General features: G+C 41.2%; 1 protein-coding gene across 4 annotated transcripts in view; it reads right to left on the minus strand.

Annotated features, from left to right (window-relative positions):
- LOC124031340 (major facilitator superfamily domain-containing protein 4A-like) overlaps window positions 1-8,390 on the minus strand; it is a 23,569-nt gene extending 15,179 nt beyond the window's left edge. For 2 of the 4 annotated variants that reach the window (XM_046342438.1, XM_046342437.1), the window contains exons 1-5: window positions 7,072-8,390; window positions 5,084-5,340; window positions 4,254-4,400; window positions 4,119-4,189; window positions 3,551-3,671 (exon numbers count right to left, since the gene is read on the minus strand). In XM_046342438.1, the coding sequence (XP_046198394.1) occupies window positions 3,551-3,671; window positions 4,119-4,189; window positions 4,254-4,395 (334 nt within the window). In that variant the 5' untranslated portion in view covers window positions 4,396-4,400; window positions 5,084-5,340; window positions 7,072-8,390. The remainder of the gene's footprint in view (window positions 1-3,550; window positions 3,672-4,118; window positions 4,190-4,253; window positions 4,401-5,083; window positions 5,341-7,071) is intronic. The other 2 variants (XR_006838111.1, XR_006838110.1) reach the window with 2 other exon arrangements.
- Window positions 8,391-16,839: the final 8,449 nt, after the last annotated feature.

The raw sequence follows: 16,839 nt of genomic DNA on the forward strand, positions 1-16,839 counted from the left end.
GACAGGAGAAATACTCCAGATATAACAGACTGACCCTAGCCCTGGGCACATAAACTATTGCAGCATAATTACTGGAGGCTGAGACAGGAGAGGTCGGGAAACACTGTGACACTGTCTGACTATAACCCCAGACAGGGCCAACCAGGCAGGATATAACCACACCCACTTTGCTTTGCCAAAACACAGCCCCCACACCACTAGAGGGATATCTTCAACCACCAACTTACTACCCTGAGACAAGGCCGAGTATAGCCCAATAAGATCTCCCCCACACCACGAACCCGAGGGGGGGGGGGGGCAGGAAGATCACGTCAGAGAATCAACCCACTCAAGTGACGCACCCCTCCTAGGGACGGCATCGAAGAGCAACAGTAAGCCAGTGACTCAGCCTCCGTAATAGGGTTAGAGGCAGAGAATCTCAGTGGAGAGAGGGAGAGACAGCAAGGGTGCCTTTCCGTTCACCTTCACACTCCTGGGCCAGACTACACTCAATCATAAGACCTACTGAAGAGATGAGTCTTCAATAAAGACTTAAAAAGGTCGAGACAGAGTCCGCGTCTCTCACATGGATAGGCAGACCATTCCATAAAAATGGAGCGCTATAGGAGAAAGCCCTGCCTCCATCTGTTTGCTTAGAAATTCTAGGGACAATAAGGAAGCCTGCGTCTTGTGACCGTAGCGTACGTGTAGGTATGTACAGCAGGATCAAATTGGAAAGATAGTTAGGAGTAAGCCCATGTAATTTTTTGTAGGTTAACAGTAAAACCTTGAAATCAGCCCTAGCCTTAACAGGAAGCTAGCACTGGAGAAATATGATCAAATTTTTTGGTTCTAGTCAAGATTCTAGCAGCCATGTTTAGCACTAACTGAAGTTTATTTGGGGCTTTATCCAGGTAGTCTGAATGTAGAGCATTGCAGTGGTCAAATCTAGAAGTGACAAATTATGGACTAATTTTTATACAGAAAGTTACTGATTTTTGCAATTTTACGTAGATGGAAAAAAAGCTGTCCTTGAAACAGTCTTGACATGTTCGTCAAAAGAGAGATCACGGTCCAGAGTAACGCCAAGGTCCTTTACAGTTTTGAGACGACTGTACAACCATCAAGATTAATTGTCAGAGCCAGATCCAACCGGTGGTTGTCTTGCAAATAGGTTAGTCCTTAATGTCCTTTGGGGCACTCTTTTTAGAACGTTGACATGCTGTATGTTTAACAATATTAACACTGGATGGTGCTGGAGGAGATAGTTGTCATTTTACAGGCTCCTGACTAAGTGGGGCGGCAGGGTAGCCTAGTGGTTAGAGCGTTGGACTAGTAACCGAAAGGTTGCAAGTTCAAATCCCCGAGCTGACAAGGTACAAATCTGTCATTCTGCCTCTGAACAGGCAGTTAACCCACTGTTCCTAGGCCATCATTGAAAATAAGAATTTGTTCTTAACTGACTTGCCTAGTAAAATAAAGTGTGGTATTTTGTGTTTTTCGCATTGATAAAAAAAATGTACATAATGTTTTCTGTCATGACTGAAAATATCTTCAGGACATCAGAACAGCAAGTACTCACCTCGATCTGGACAAGGATTTTTTCTTCAGTGATGCAGATGCGAAGGACGTACTGCTCTTCCTGGACCAGGCCCAAATCCCCATCATTAGTAAGAGAACGGTGAGTGGGATACCTGACGAGTGGATAATCTGCCTTCCTCTAATATTAGGGAAGTCTCAAGGTTTTGCTCGCCTGAGCTAGAGTACCTCATTAAAGGCAGTAGGCAACACGATTTCCCAAGAGAGTTTATCTAAAATTTTCATAACTGTCTATTTACCAACCCAAACCGATGCTGGCACTAAGACTGCACACAACAAGCTGTATAGGGCCATAAGCATATAATAAAAAGGGATTTTAATGCAGGAAAACTGAAATCTGTTTGACCTCATTTCTACCAGTGTGCAACTAGAGGGAAAAAACTCTAAATCCACTTCACACAGAGATGCATTTGTAGAATAGTGAAGACGTCAATACTATGAAATAACACATATGGAATCATGTCGTAACCCAAAAAGTGGTAAGCAAATAAAAATATTTTATATTTAAGATTCCATAAGTAGCCACGCTTTGCCTTGACAGCTTTGCACGCTCTTGGCAGTCTCTCAACCAGCTTCATGAGGTAGTCACCTGGAATGCTTTTCCAACAGCCTTGAAGGATTTCCCACATATGCTGTGCACTTGTTGGCTGCTTTTCTTTCACTCTACAGTCCAACTCATCCAAAACCATCTCAATTGGGTTGAGGTCAGGTGATTGTGGACTCCGGGTCATCTGATGCAGCACTCCATCACTCTCCTTCTTGGTAAAATAGCCCTTACACAGCCTGGAGGTGTGTTTTGGGTCATTGTCCCTCCCCTTCCTTTTATAGGTTAAATGACAAACTGACCATTTGCTTCTACACTTTTGTTCTTGTTTTGTTCACTTCTTTAAATTATTTTAGTTCAACATGCTTTTTACAGGTTTACATGCTACTTGTCTTGGAGTGGTGCAGCCGTGTGTGTATGTTTGAGAAGTAGGAAACGTTTATAACGTGAGACTATAAAATAAAACAAATATCTCTAGTCACCTTGTCTGTGTTTCCTTAGCCCTGGAAGACTAAGCTTCTCATAAGTCAACAAGAGATTTGGAAGGCTGGCCCCGTGACACAAGTGTTTGAGGTAGCAGGGCCGGCCCTAGCCTTTTGGGGGCCCTAAGCAAGATTTGGTTGGCTAATTGAGTGACTGACATAAGAGAAACTGCTAATGCATAACCAAATTTCAAAAATGCACCTTGTGTATTCATTCTACTAATCTAACTCAACAGTAAATTGAGACCCTGACGAAGTTCCTCCAAAAAATGCACACTTTATCGAGCGATGGCCCGTGAGGTAACAACACCCACACCTTGCTCACATAGCAACACCATTTCTCCTCATGTCATTGCTTCACCCGAGTCACAACGGTCATTGTCTACATTAAAGCTCTTTATAAGACACTGGGATTAGTCAAGGATCCAGCAGGATACCAGCTGACGTGAGTTTATAGAAGCAGCATGTCAATGGAGGAGGCTTTGGTCTCATGCTGTTCATGGCTTTACACTGTGTCATGGTCAGACAGCATTTAGAAAGACAAAGACATGAACAAGCACTGCTTTATCAATACACAAACAAGCAAACTTAACATCTACTCTCCACCTCCTAGTTTATGAATGCCACAGTCATTCAGACAGCTACTGCATAACATTTCCCAGTTCTAACATACAAAAATAACTCCAAACAGCTGATTTCTGGGTGGATAGACTATTGTAAGTATCTAAAGTCAGCTAAATCTGAATCAACCATCTGAGTTTGTGTTTGATCTGATCTAGGTCTTCATCTCTCTGTCCCTTGTTTCATCCTCACGACCTCTATCACTAGCTTGAAGGCTTCTCTGTCATGGCGATTTCCTTACTAGCACCTTTGGCTGTAGAGAGAAATAAATAAGACAGTTTTATTTTTTACGAAAATAGTTTCCTCATAAACTGTATGTGTGTACCTGCTTGGGAGCTCCTGTGTAGGTGTTGAATGTAGAGTAGGTTGAGGAACACAGTGAATCCGATGCAGGATGAGATCATACTAACCAACAGGAAACTATGACTGCCTTTGCTGTGGATCAACTGAAGAGAGAAACACATTACACAGTGTACACCAGGGTTCCCCAACTAGTGGCCCGCAGGACAAATTTGGCCTGCGTGTGGTTGTATTTGGCCCGCAAGAGTTCAATCATTATTGAACATAAAAGACTAAAACCAACAAGAAATCAGCCCTGAGTGATTTTAATTTTGGAAACCTGTTCCTAAGTATTCCCACGCATAATAACGAAACAAGTGATTGTATTCAAAAATGTAAGAAAAGTTTGAAATTATTGTTTTAATAAAATATTATACATGTTTGGGCTTCTTTTGGTCACTTTGCAATCGACAAATGATTTGTCATTATGTTCTGGCCCCCTAACCATCTGCTCAATAAAGAATCGTCCCCTGGCGGAATGTAGTCGATGATCCCTGGTATACACAGTCTATTCATAAAAAGCAGTCAAACACACGCCCTCCTGTGTTCCTTACCTGTCCTGTGAGAAGCTGCAGAACCATCTCTCCCGTACCAGCACTGGTCACCAGGACTGTAGTGACACAACCTAAGGCAGGGAGAGGAGACTATCTATATTATCTCAAATATAAGCATTCTTACTGTGTGTGTACCTTTATAGTTGACCATATCTTCTGTGAGGGCCACCATGCAGGGGAACACACTGCTGATGAAGAGGCCCAACACACACATCCCTATGAAGATGAACACATGGCTGGAGTACAGGATCAACAGCAGACACTGCACCACTATCATCCCCACTTGAAATAGAGGGAAGGGCAGGAGAGCAGGAGAGAGGTACAGATATTTATTTTGGTTATCATATGTTCATGCCCTTCTCTCTAAATACAGTTGTAAGGAGGACATCAGAATATTTACCATGTGTAATCTACCTCTAAATTCTTGTTTGACTTTATTTGAATTCAAACTGGGTTCCGTGCTCTTCACATTGTATGTGTGTGTGTTGTACGAGTGTGCAATAAAGACCTCTATGTAACCTCCTGACTGTTTTAAAATATACACCAATCTCAAATATCTGATCATCTCTCCAATAATGTCTTTCTCAGACGCGTCATATAAAGCCGTTTCACTTCTCACTTCAACACTCAAACACTACTAGTTTACAAAAACAGAAGTGTGTCTGTACCAGGCTGACATTGATTAGTCGTTGTTGTGTGTATCTGTATGACAGATATATAGATGCCAGTCTGCCCGCGGTGACAGATGCTCAGAACACATGGGTCAGATTGCCACACAAGATGGCTGGCTGGCTGAGAGAGGGGAGGAGACACTGCATAGGTGTAATCCTATAGGAAGCTTGCCCCGCGGTACAATGTCCCTTTGTTTTGTTATTCAAATCAACCAGCCACTACTGCTAACCTGCAGCTACTGTATCAACCACAACACAACATTCTAACTGCTAACAAAGTGCTTATACACTTACATTAATAAAAAGACATGATCCAGAATGAGTAGGAGATGTTGGTGGTGATGATGATGCCCTCTGTGTGGAGGTGGAAGTGGTGGGATACCTTGTGCAGTGGGGTTGTCCCTTTGCCTGCCAGGGAGCTGCGAAAGTGATGGGGGTCAGTGGAGGAGTTGGCTGTCATGTCCCCCCAGAACACAACTCCCCTCAGACAGGAAAGGGTCTGCTACGAGGGGACTCAACAACGTACCCAGCCCTAGGAAGAAATGCAGGACCTGAGGAGATAGAAGGGGAAAATTTGTGATTAAAATACCATTGACCCCGCTCACTTTCTCCTCCCCTCCCCATCTCTGACCTGTAGGAACACTGCTGAATCTTTCTGGTAGAGTTTCACCAGCTACTGGTTGGCAATGGTGTCAATCACCCCCATCGCCATGCCAGATATTGCCATGGCAACGCCAAGCATCAGCACATGGTGGCATAGTGGGATTATGGCAAAAAACACATCTCACGCCCTGTCATAAATTTAATGAGAAGAGGATTCTCTTTTCCCCTCCAGTATTGGTGAAAGGAATGTCCTTTGTTAACAGACTGAATGGGGAACTATAGAAAACTAATGTCATGCTGTTTTTTATTTTGACGTCATTCAAAATTATGGACGAAATACTGTAACTTGGAAAGTATATCCCCTTTATCTGTAAAGTTTCCATCCAATACATTGTGCATATAATATGAAAAAGGATTAGAGTATTTTTGTTCAGAGATTCTCTTATACCTCCTAAAATCACATTCCTACCTACTATAAACTGTGCATAAGTAAGTAGCCACACCCCAATAAGGTCAGATACCCTGTCAGACTGACAGAACCGCTCCCTTCGGCCAGAGGGCATAAAAGGATTGTCAACAGAAATAAACATTAGACCAGGAAACGTGATGCAGGAGCTACACATTTCAAATGGGTAGAACTTTGAACCTCAACACAAGGTGAAGAAATACCTCACCTCTGAGACCAGAACATTGCCAGATTGCAGCTGTATGTGTAAAGTGGTCTGAATCCTGAACCCTGAACAATCAACACGAGGTGTAGGCGAGGATCTCAACTTCCAGACAATCACTGGTATGGCTGATTAGCTGTCCTAAGTCAGATTGAGGAAAGCGAATCGAAGAGGACAATTCTACAACGCTTCAAACCCTCCCATCCTATTACGAGTCTCAAACGGCAATGAAATACATGAATGATTTCTTATTCCAAATGGGCACCGGTTTGTGTGCAAAGTATTTGATTAAATGTGAGAATCGTTCTAAAATGTATCCACGATAAGTGTCCCTTTTTATCTCTCCCTCTCTTTCCCCCCCTCTGTAACAAGCCGTCATTGTCAGTCCGCTAGGGGCCTTCTCATGTATTAAGTGTGTATTTTATCCTGTTTTCTAATTTTAGTTAACTAGTAAATAAATAATTAAACCAATTGATGTAGAACTGAATCATGAGTAAGGCTGGGTTTTTTTGCAGATGTAGGAGGTTACGACTGTTCAGAATGATATAATAAGAGGTTCTGATTAATATGTTGACTGTTTATGGGTGTTATAGGTAAAGACCTTATAGAGTTTAATTCGGGAGATGGTAACTCTTTAAATAACCTCTTCCATGGTGCCCCAAATTTCTAATGAGTTAATTGTTACATCATTAATTTTAAAAAATCAGGTAACAGTTAAACATACTTAGTGGATTAAATGAATAAACAGTCATCAGATTAATGAATGTAAAGTTACAACAAGGTAATTGAGCCCCCTTGCTGGTTCTCTCTCCACTTCTAGACACATCTGGTCTCCCATCCAGGAGGTGACTGTGCCCAGGCCTGCTTAGCTCTCCCTCTCTGGCTTTAACCCAGGGCTAGAGGTAGGGTAGCTGAGGGTTTGTTTCTCCAGCTCTACTAGCGTGGGCAGTATTGTAGCAGGAATGTCCCCTTGACCCAATCCCCACTGATAAATGCTACAGTCGTATTTACCCTGTTTGTCAGAGTTTCCGACCCCGAGGCATCTAGTGTCCGGCAAGCCCCGCCTTATCTCCACCTCTGCCATGCCAACTATCCACTCTCTCGCTCTGTGAGCTGGTTTGAGAACTAACGTTCCATTAGACTGGGTCCCTAGTAAACACAGCAAGTTGCAGTTAACACCAGAATATGTACATCTCTTTTTTTCCTCTCTCCCTCCCCAACACCAGAATATGTTCTCTCTCTCTCTCTCTACCTCTCAATCGCTCTCTCTTCCCATCGCTCACTCTCTCTCCCTTCCTGTTTCTCTCTACTCCCCTTCTCCATCTGTTTTTATTTTTCTCTTCAGTGCTCAGCTCTGATACAGGTGTATGTGTAATTAAAACCCAGTCATGTGGCAGTGGCACTAACTATAAAAAAAAGTATCAGAGCAGAAAGATTGGACTGGAAATCTGTGAATGTCACACAAGGATAGACAGACACATTTGGTTCAAACAAACTTAATTGGTATGGGAACAATATTGCATATTGCAAATGAGGGCAGTCATTTGTTATGTTCTGGGGTGGTGACTGAAGCAAAATACTCAACTTCCCAATTCATGAGCATCACAGACAAATTCACACTCAGCCTCCACAAGGCATTGTTGGCATCTTGGCAACCCCTCCCATATCCTGAACACTAAATACACCCTGATGCCATACAGTCAGCGCTTTGCCTAATGCAAGAACCAATGGAGCACTCAATTAATTTGTGCCAAGGAGTATCACACTTTTAAACAAAAGCAAAGCACTTTAAGCCTTGTCTATCAAGTCTGTGGCATAATTGTAAATTCTTGACTTGGGCAATTCCACGGCAACAGAATTTTGGGGGGAATCTCAGATTGCGCTGGTAATTCTCATGTAGGAACGTCATTGGGAGGAAAAAGTTTAAACAACTTAAGGATCAGACCCCCCCACACACACAATTTTAGCCAAAAATGACATACCCAAATTGAACTACATGTAGCTCAAGACCCGAAGCAAGGATATGCATATTCTTGATACCATTTGAAAGGAAACACTTTGAAATTTGTGAAAATGTGAAATTAATGTCGGAGAATAACACTTTAGATCTGGTAAAAGATAATACGAGAAATGTTTTATGTTCCATCTTTAAAATGCAAGAGAAAGGCCATTATGACTTAGGACTCTGTGTGATTTAAATTTTGGCCACTCGATGGCAGCAGTGTATGTGCAACGTTTTAGACTGATCCAATTATCCATTGCATTACTGTTCAAAATGTTGTATCAAGTCTGCCCAAATGTGCCTAATTGGTTTATTGATACAGTTTCAAGTTCATAACTGTCCACTCTCCTCAAACAACAGCATGGTATTCTTTCACTGTAAATAGCTACTGTAAATTGGACAGTGCAGTTAGCTTAAATTCTTGTTAATCTTTCTGCCCATATCAGATAGGTCTATGTCCTGGGAAATGTTATTTTTTACTTACAACATCATGCTAATCACATTAGCGCACATTAGCTCAACCGTCCCGTGTGGGGGGTGGACAACATTTGTCACAAACCTTTGAGGAAATTATGAAATTGGCAATTTTAGGCACTTTTTTAGACCTCTCCATGCCTCCTGTAAGACCCTATGGTCTGTGAGCAGTACAGTCATGGCCAAAAGTTGAGAATAACACAAATATGAATTTTAACAAAGTCTGATGCCTCAGTTTGTATGATGGCAATTTGAATATACTCCAGAATGTTATGAAGAGTAATCAGATTAATTGCAAAGTCCCTCTTTGCCATGCAAATGAACTGAATCCCCCAAAAACATTTCCACTGCATTTCAGCCCTGCCACAAAAGGACCAGCTGACATCATGTCAGTGATTCTCTCGTTAACACAGGTGTGAGTTCTGACGAGGACAAGGCTGGAGATCACTCTGTCATGATGATTGAGTTCGAATAACAGACTGGAAGCTTCAAAAGGAGGGTGGTGCTTGGAGTCATTGTTCTTCCTCTGTCAACCATGATTACCTGCAAGGAAACACATGCCGTCATCATTGCTTTGCACAAAAAGGGCTTCACAGGCAAGGATATTGCTGCTAGTAAAATTGCACCTAAATAAACCATTTATCAGATCATCAAGAACTTCAAGGAGAGAGGTTCAATTGTTGTGAAGAAGGCTTCAGGGCGCCCAAGAAAGTCCAGCAAGTGCCAGGACCGTCTCCTAAAGTTGATTCAGCTGCGGGATCATGGCACCACCAGTACAGAGCTTGCTCAGGAATGGCAGCAGGCAGGTGTGAGTGCATCTGCACGCACAGTGAGGCAAAGACTTGGAGGATGGCCTGGTGTCAAGAAGGGCAGCAAAGAAGCCACTTCTCTCCAGGAAAAACATCAGAGACAGAATGATATTCTGCAAAAGGTACAGGGATTGGACTGCTGAAGGCTGGGGTAAAGTAATTTTCTCTGATGAATCCCCTTTCCGATTGTTTGGGGCATCCGTAAAAAAGCTTGTCTGGAGAAGACCAGGTGAGTGTTACCATCAGTTCTGTGTCATGCCAACAGCAAAGCATCCTGAGACCATTCATGTGTGGGGTTGCTTCTCAGCCAAGGGAGTGGGCTCACTCAGAAATTTGCCTATGAACACAGCCATGAATAAAGAATGGTACCAACACATCCTTCGAGAGCAACTTCTCCCAACCATCCAGGAACAGTTTGGTGATGAACAATGCCTTTTCCAGCACGATGGAGCACCTTGCCATAAGGCAAGAGTGATAACTAAGTGGCTCGGGGAACAAAACACGGATAATGTACACTTTTTCGCGTAAGTTGTGTTTCCATCGCATTTTCAACTCTACCGATAGTGATCACAAATGAATAGCAAAATGTGCCTTCTCTGGTCTTGGAAAGTGTGCTCTAGCCAACAGCTTGCAGATACAGTGCGGGTAGGCTGAGCGGGTAAGCTAGTCTACAAGATGATTATTGTGGATAAGAGCCAGAATATTTGCATTTGTAAAACCGCAATCAGGCATCGACAATCATGTCACCAGAATAAGACCCTTGATATTTATTGGAAAGGAGCATCAAGATCAGATTTTATCAGACATGTGGTTGGTTGCGCAACCTTGTCCCCGAGCATTTCGTATTATTCGGTACTTATATCTGAGACACTCCATTTCGTATGCTACGTATTAATTTGTGGCTGTCCATCACATATTTCATATGATATGTTATGTTATGAATTACAATTACTGTTATATATTACGAATATGTAAAACATACATTATGTTACGAATTTGCTAAATGTATGATATATTACGAATTCTAGCTAGGTGGCTAACGTTAGCTAGTCTAGGGGTTAGGAGTTGGGTTAAGGTTAGGGAAAAGCTTAGCTAAAAAGGTTGGTGAGCGTTAGGTGAAGGGTTAGCTAAAGGGTTAAGGTTCGGGTTAGGAAATGGGTTAGCTAACATGGTAAGTAGTTGTAAAGTAGCAAGTAGTTGTAAAGTTGCTAATTAGCAAAAATGGTCCGTGGTGAGATTAGAACTCGCTACCTTTGGGCTGCTAGACCTTCATATTATACGCCTACTGTTATACTTTTGATTTTGCCTTAAGTAACCATCTGTCTTATGTAACGATACCAAACGTAAGATAATGTATCATACTAAATGGAGTATCTCGGATTCTCGTACAGAATAACATGATAGGGGCGGCAGGGTAGCCTAGTGGTTAGAGCATTGTACTAGTAACCGAAAGGTTGCAAGTTCAAATCCCCGAGCTGACAAGGTACAAAATCTGTCGTTCTGCCCCTGAACAGGCAGTTAACCCACTGTTCCTAGGCAGTCATCAAAAATAAGAATTTCTTCTTAAAACCTCTTCCTCCTACCTCCTAATTTTTCAAACATTTTGTTAAAAATCGCAACATTTCAGCGCCCTGCTACTCATGCCAGGAATATAGTATATGCATATGATTAGTATGTGTGGATAGAAAACAGTCAGACGTTTATAAAACTGGTTAAATCACGGCTGTGACTTTAACAGAACGTGCGTTTCATTGAAAAGTGCAGGAAAATCTGATCACTGAAAGTGGAAAAATATATCCATCCGCCGCTTCAACCCATAGTTATGGGCGAAATACATTAAATAGGGCTGAGGTTGCAGTGCCTACAGCTTCCACACGATGTCAACAGTCTTGTCATTTGCCAATTCTTTGTTTCTTGGTCAAACGAACAAAAGACAGGCTTTTTCTTCAGGTCTCCGACCGGATATTTTGGTTGAGAAATACACGGACAGTATTTCAAGACGGACCCCTATAGAAAACACTTCGTCTCGTGATTAATTTGATCGCTTATTAACGTTTACTAATACCGAAAGTTGCATTACAAAAGTATTTCGAAGTGTTTTGTGAAAGTTTATCGTCGACTTTTTGAATTTTAAAAAATGACGTTACGTTATGAAACAATATTTTTTTCCGTTTATCACACAGTCTTCATAGATCGATATCTAGGCTATATATGGACCGATTTAATCGAAAAAAAGACCCAATAGTGATTATGGAACATCTAGGAGTGCCAACAAAGAAGATGGTCAAAGGTAATGAATGTTTTATATTTTATTTGTGCGGTTTGTGTAGCGCCGACTATGCTAATTATTTTGTTTACGTCCCCTGCGGGTCTTTTGGGGTGTTACATGCTATCAGATAATAGCTTCTCATGCTTTCGCCGAAAAGCATTTTAAAAATCTGACTTGTTGCCTGGATTCACAACGAGTGTAGCTTTAATTCAATACCCTGCATGTGTATTTTAATGAACGTTTGAGTTTTAACTAATACTATAAGTCGCTCTGGATAAGAGCGTCTGCTAAATGACTTAAATGTAAATGTATTAGCATTTAGCGTAGCGCATTTGCATTTCCAGAGCTGTAGATGGGACGCCTGCGTGCCAGGTAGGAGCAAGAGGTTAACTGACATGCCTAGTAAAATAAAGGTAAAGTAAAATAAAAAAATGCTCTGAGACCACTTTACATTCATAAAAATGTTGGATGGAAACCAAGAGTTTAGCACAACTGTCTTACCCTATATCATAAACCACAATATAAAAAGTGTTTTTACTCCATCCGTTGTTCACAAATAACTGGAACTTGAAGGACAAAAATATATAGCTTCCAAACTAAAGATGTTTCAAAGTAGACTATCATGTGGATGTTATGCCAATCCCTCTGCTGCACACCAAAACTAGTGGAGGGGCTGCTGTTAATTGCTGTTGCCGAAAAACAAATCCCAGGTTATAGTTTAAAAATCACTTGAAACTAAATTTACCCCAACCCTGGCTGGTACACATTGGCCACACCAGTAGCCAGACATCTGACACTCACATCTTCATGAAGATTCCTCCCACGGCACCTGTTGGGCGAAGAAGAAGATCTCCTGCAGATTGGACTGGGTCTGACACCTCAGGTCCCGGATGGTCGGCCCCAGGAACGCAATACACAGCCCGAAAATAAAGAACAAGCTCCAGTAGGTCAGGGTGTGCTGCCAGTGGCGCTTGAACAAAGCCCAGACCAGATCATCTACTAACATCTCGTTGTTGCCGTGACGAGCACTGGAGCTGTTTATCTAATTGAAACCATATAATTGAATTGAGACGAAGGTTATAAGGAGACCTTGACCTGCGCCGACAACAACCCCCCCTGAAGTTATTTAAATTTGGCTGGCGGAGTTGGGATGCCTACAAATCGTTAGTAAATCGAGTTAATAACCTGTTGTTTGTCTTCCAGTTACGTCACACTTCTAAACCTGTCAAACTCGCAGTGCCCTCCCCTGGCAACTGATGTCCATCACTGAACTCAACTGTGCCGCTCCGTAGGAGAGAAGGGCAAAAATATTATTCCCCCCCCCCCCCCCCCCCAATATATCACTGAAAACATAACTATGTAATTTCAATAATATTAATAATACCCAATGAAAGCACTTGTGCTGTTATAGACACTTAATAGCGCGTTTTTAAGTTTAAAAAGATTACGACCACCCCCGCCCTTTGCCTCACAATGGTTTGATCCACTGCCAGTTCTTTTGCTGGCAAGGTGATAGAGGGTTCGTATCTACTGTCCGAAAGGTACGTAACTGACGTGAGGTTAGTCCAGTCAATCGCGCCATATCAATGTTTTTAAAAATGTTTTAAATGTTGGCAGGGTTCACACACTAGCTGAATTTGCAGAGCTAGCGTGCAAACTAAAGCAAACATTGACTATCAAGCTAGCTACTACCTATCCCATTTATGTGGCGTTGTCAAAGATGGAATCTTTGCTATCGTCAGTTTATTCCAAGGTCAGCATGCAGCTGTAGTGCTTCAAAGTCCCTGTGATAAGGTTAGCGATAAACTGAACATAACTACACCCTCTTCTACCATTGTCTAAAATATATTTAATGGTCTCGTTGCAAAAGCTAAATTGTCGCCAGGGAACTTTAAAAAAATATATTTCACCTTTATTTAACCAGGTACATACTGGACTGATAAGGAACAGTGCTATAACTATTATTATTAGTAGTGTTATAATGATTTAAACATTTGAACAAGTTGGGACAACCCTTCAGTTAACTACTGTACCTATAAATTATCCAATAGTAGTGATTATGGTTCCTCAATATACATTTAACATATTAAAACGTAGGCTGTGTTACAGCACTACTTTTGGTGTCCCCCTCAGGAATTGCTCTTGAGAAAATTTGGTGTAATTGTCCCCTCCAAAGTTGGTATCAGATTTTCGCGCCTGCATCTTCCACGCTATATTTGACTATTTAGCAATAATCTATGTTATGTGAAGTGCCCTTGTCGTTATTTTCCGTGTAATGCATTTTTATGGAATAGTTTTAAGCGTGCTGGGTTTGTCCATTGACTAGTGGTCTGTTGCGACTCCTGTTGGTTTTCCTCAATCGCATTATGACCACGAGATTCATGATCTTAATAAATAGGTTATGGTCAATATCTTAAAGTAGATCATGAGTGACGAAATATGGATGATTAAATGTCCAAATTAGTATGAAATGGTATATTTGGAATTGTGACACCTACTGAACACTACATTTTCTTGCTTTCTATTTATTTTCCGTCATGATTGAAGACGCTCAGTCATAGACCGTATTGTGTATAAGTACTGAATCAGAGACGGTCATTGTGCTACAGAATTATATAATTTATTAATTTATCAGTTATTTATTATTTGATCACTTTTGGCTTCTTGGCAGTCACAATACATTCAGTTTCTCTTGTTTTAATAGTGCTGTAGATAAATCACACAAAATATTGAATATCACATTTTATACAAAATCTAAATATACTTTATCTTTTATAAAACATTTAGACATCATCTACAGTCATTTAATACAGTCATCACTTGTATCATCTGGCATAAAATTCACTGAGAAAGAAGAAAAACATCTCTTAAAGGTCCAATGCAGATGTTTTTATCAGACATCAAGTCATTTCTGGGTTACAATTAAGTACCTTACTGGGATTGCTGTCTATTCAAATTGTCAAAAAGTAACTAATATCTAAATAACCAGATAGCAAAATTAGAAATTGCTCTTCGCTAAGAAGCTAAGACTATATGGGAGTGGTCTGATTGAGGGGAAAACTTAAAACTAGCTGTTATTGCCAGAGAGGTTTGGAACTCTCTTATTTGACTATTAACTAATGTACCACCTGGCAGTAAACAGGTGGTATTTTCAAACAGCGCTTACACTAAAAGGGCATTATCATCATTTTCACAGTATTACTCAAACCTCAGTGTGGAAATATACATAAAACACAGGAATATCACATTTGACTGCACTGGGCCTTTAAGGTACATATATATGATTTGTTTTCATTACAGTACAGTATTTAAAATATCTTTATTTACCACAGCAAAACATATACAGTAGGCTAATACTTCTGCCCCAGAGGTTGCTAAAATAAACAGAGGGGAAGTTTTAAAGTGTAATACACAGATCGCCATCTCTCCCAGTGGGTCCCAATGCTTTTGGCTTCCCATCCTTACCTTATTTCCTTCATGGCCACTGATAGGACTGGAGAAGTGTCCACCATATTGCTTTTACCTGTCCGTTTTTTCAGTAAGGTGGTGAGGAAGTAAAGGAGGCAAGGAAAGTTATCTCTAGAAGATTATTGGCGTTGTCTCCAGTGTGGGGTAGAGAGAACTGCATCTGAGTAGTCTATAGTGGCTCCCTCTCCTTGTTCCCTTTCTTTCATCAGATATACAGTGCCTTGTGAAAGTATTCGGCCCCCTTGTGAACTTTGCAACCTTTTGCCACATTTCAGGCTTCAAACATAAAGATATAAAACTGTATTTTTTTTGTGAAGAATCAACAACAAGTGGGACACAATCATGAAGTGGAACGACATTTATTGGATATTTCAAACTTTTTTAACAAATCAAAAACTGAAAAATTGGGCGTGCAAAATTATTCAGCCCCCTTAAGTTAATACTTTGTAGCGCCACCTTTTGCTGCGATTACAGCTGTAAGTCGCTTGGGGTATGTCTCCATCAGTTTTTTACATTGAGAGACTGAAATGTTTTCCCATTCCTCCTTGCAAAACAGCTTGAGCTCAGTGAGGTTGGATGGAGAGCATTTGTGAACAGCAGTTTTCAGTTCTTTCCACAGATGCTCGATTGGATTCAGGTCTGGACTTTGACTTGGCCATTCTAACACCTGGATATGTTTATTTTTGAACCATTCCATTGTAGATTTTGCTTTATGTTTTGGATCATTGTCTTGTTGGAAGACAAATCTGTCCCAGTCTCAGGTCTTTTGCAGACTCCATCAGGTTTTCTTCCAGAATGGTCCTGTATTTGGCTCCATCCATCTTCCCATCAATTTTAACCATCTTCCCTGTCCCTGCTGAAGAAAAGCAGGCCCAAACCATGATGCTGCCACCACCATGTTTGACAATGGGGATGGTGTGTTCAGGGTGATGAGCTGTGTTGCTTTACACCAAACATAACGTTTTGCATTGTTGCCAAAAAGTTCCATTTTGGTTTCATCTGACCAGAGCACCTTCTTCCACATGTTTGGTGTGTCTCCCAGGTGGCTTGTGGCAAACTTTAAACAACACTTTTTATGGATATCTTTAAGAAATGTCTTTCTTCTTGCCACTCTTCCATAAAGGCCAGATTTGTGCAATATACGACTGATTTTTGTCCTATGGACAGAGTCTCCCACCTCAGCTGTAGATCTCTGCAGTTCATCCAGAGTGATCATGGGCCTCTTGGCTGCATCTCTGATCAGTCTTCTCCTTGTATGAGCTGAAAGTTTAGAGGGACGGCCAGGTCTGGGTAGATTTGCAGTGGTCTGATACTCCTTCCATTTCAATATTATCGCTTGCACAGTGCTCCTTGGGATGTTTAAAGCTTGGGAAATCTTTTTGTATCCAAATCCGGCTTGAAACTTCTTCACAACAGTATCTCGGACCTGCCTGGTGTGTTCCTTGTTCTTCATGATGCTCTCTGCGCTTTTAACGGACCTTTGAGACTATCACAGTGCAGGTGCATTTATACGGAGACTTGATTACACACAGGTGGATTGTATTTATCATCATTAGTCATTTAAGTCAACATTGGATCATTCAGAGATCCTCACTGAACTTCTGGAGAGAGTTTGCTGCACTGAAAGTAAAGGGGCTGAATAATTTTGCACGCCCAATTTTTCAGTTTTTGATTTGTTAAAAAAGTTTGAAATCTCCAATAAATGTCGTTCCACTTCATGATTGTGTCCCACTTGTTGTTGATTCTTCACAAAAAAA

Source organism: Oncorhynchus gorbuscha, linkage group LG03 (assembly GCF_021184085.1).
Source record: "Oncorhynchus gorbuscha isolate QuinsamMale2020 ecotype Even-year linkage group LG03, OgorEven_v1.0, whole genome shotgun sequence".
Classification (NCBI taxonomy): Eukaryota; Metazoa; Chordata; class Actinopteri; order Salmoniformes; family Salmonidae; genus Oncorhynchus; species Oncorhynchus gorbuscha.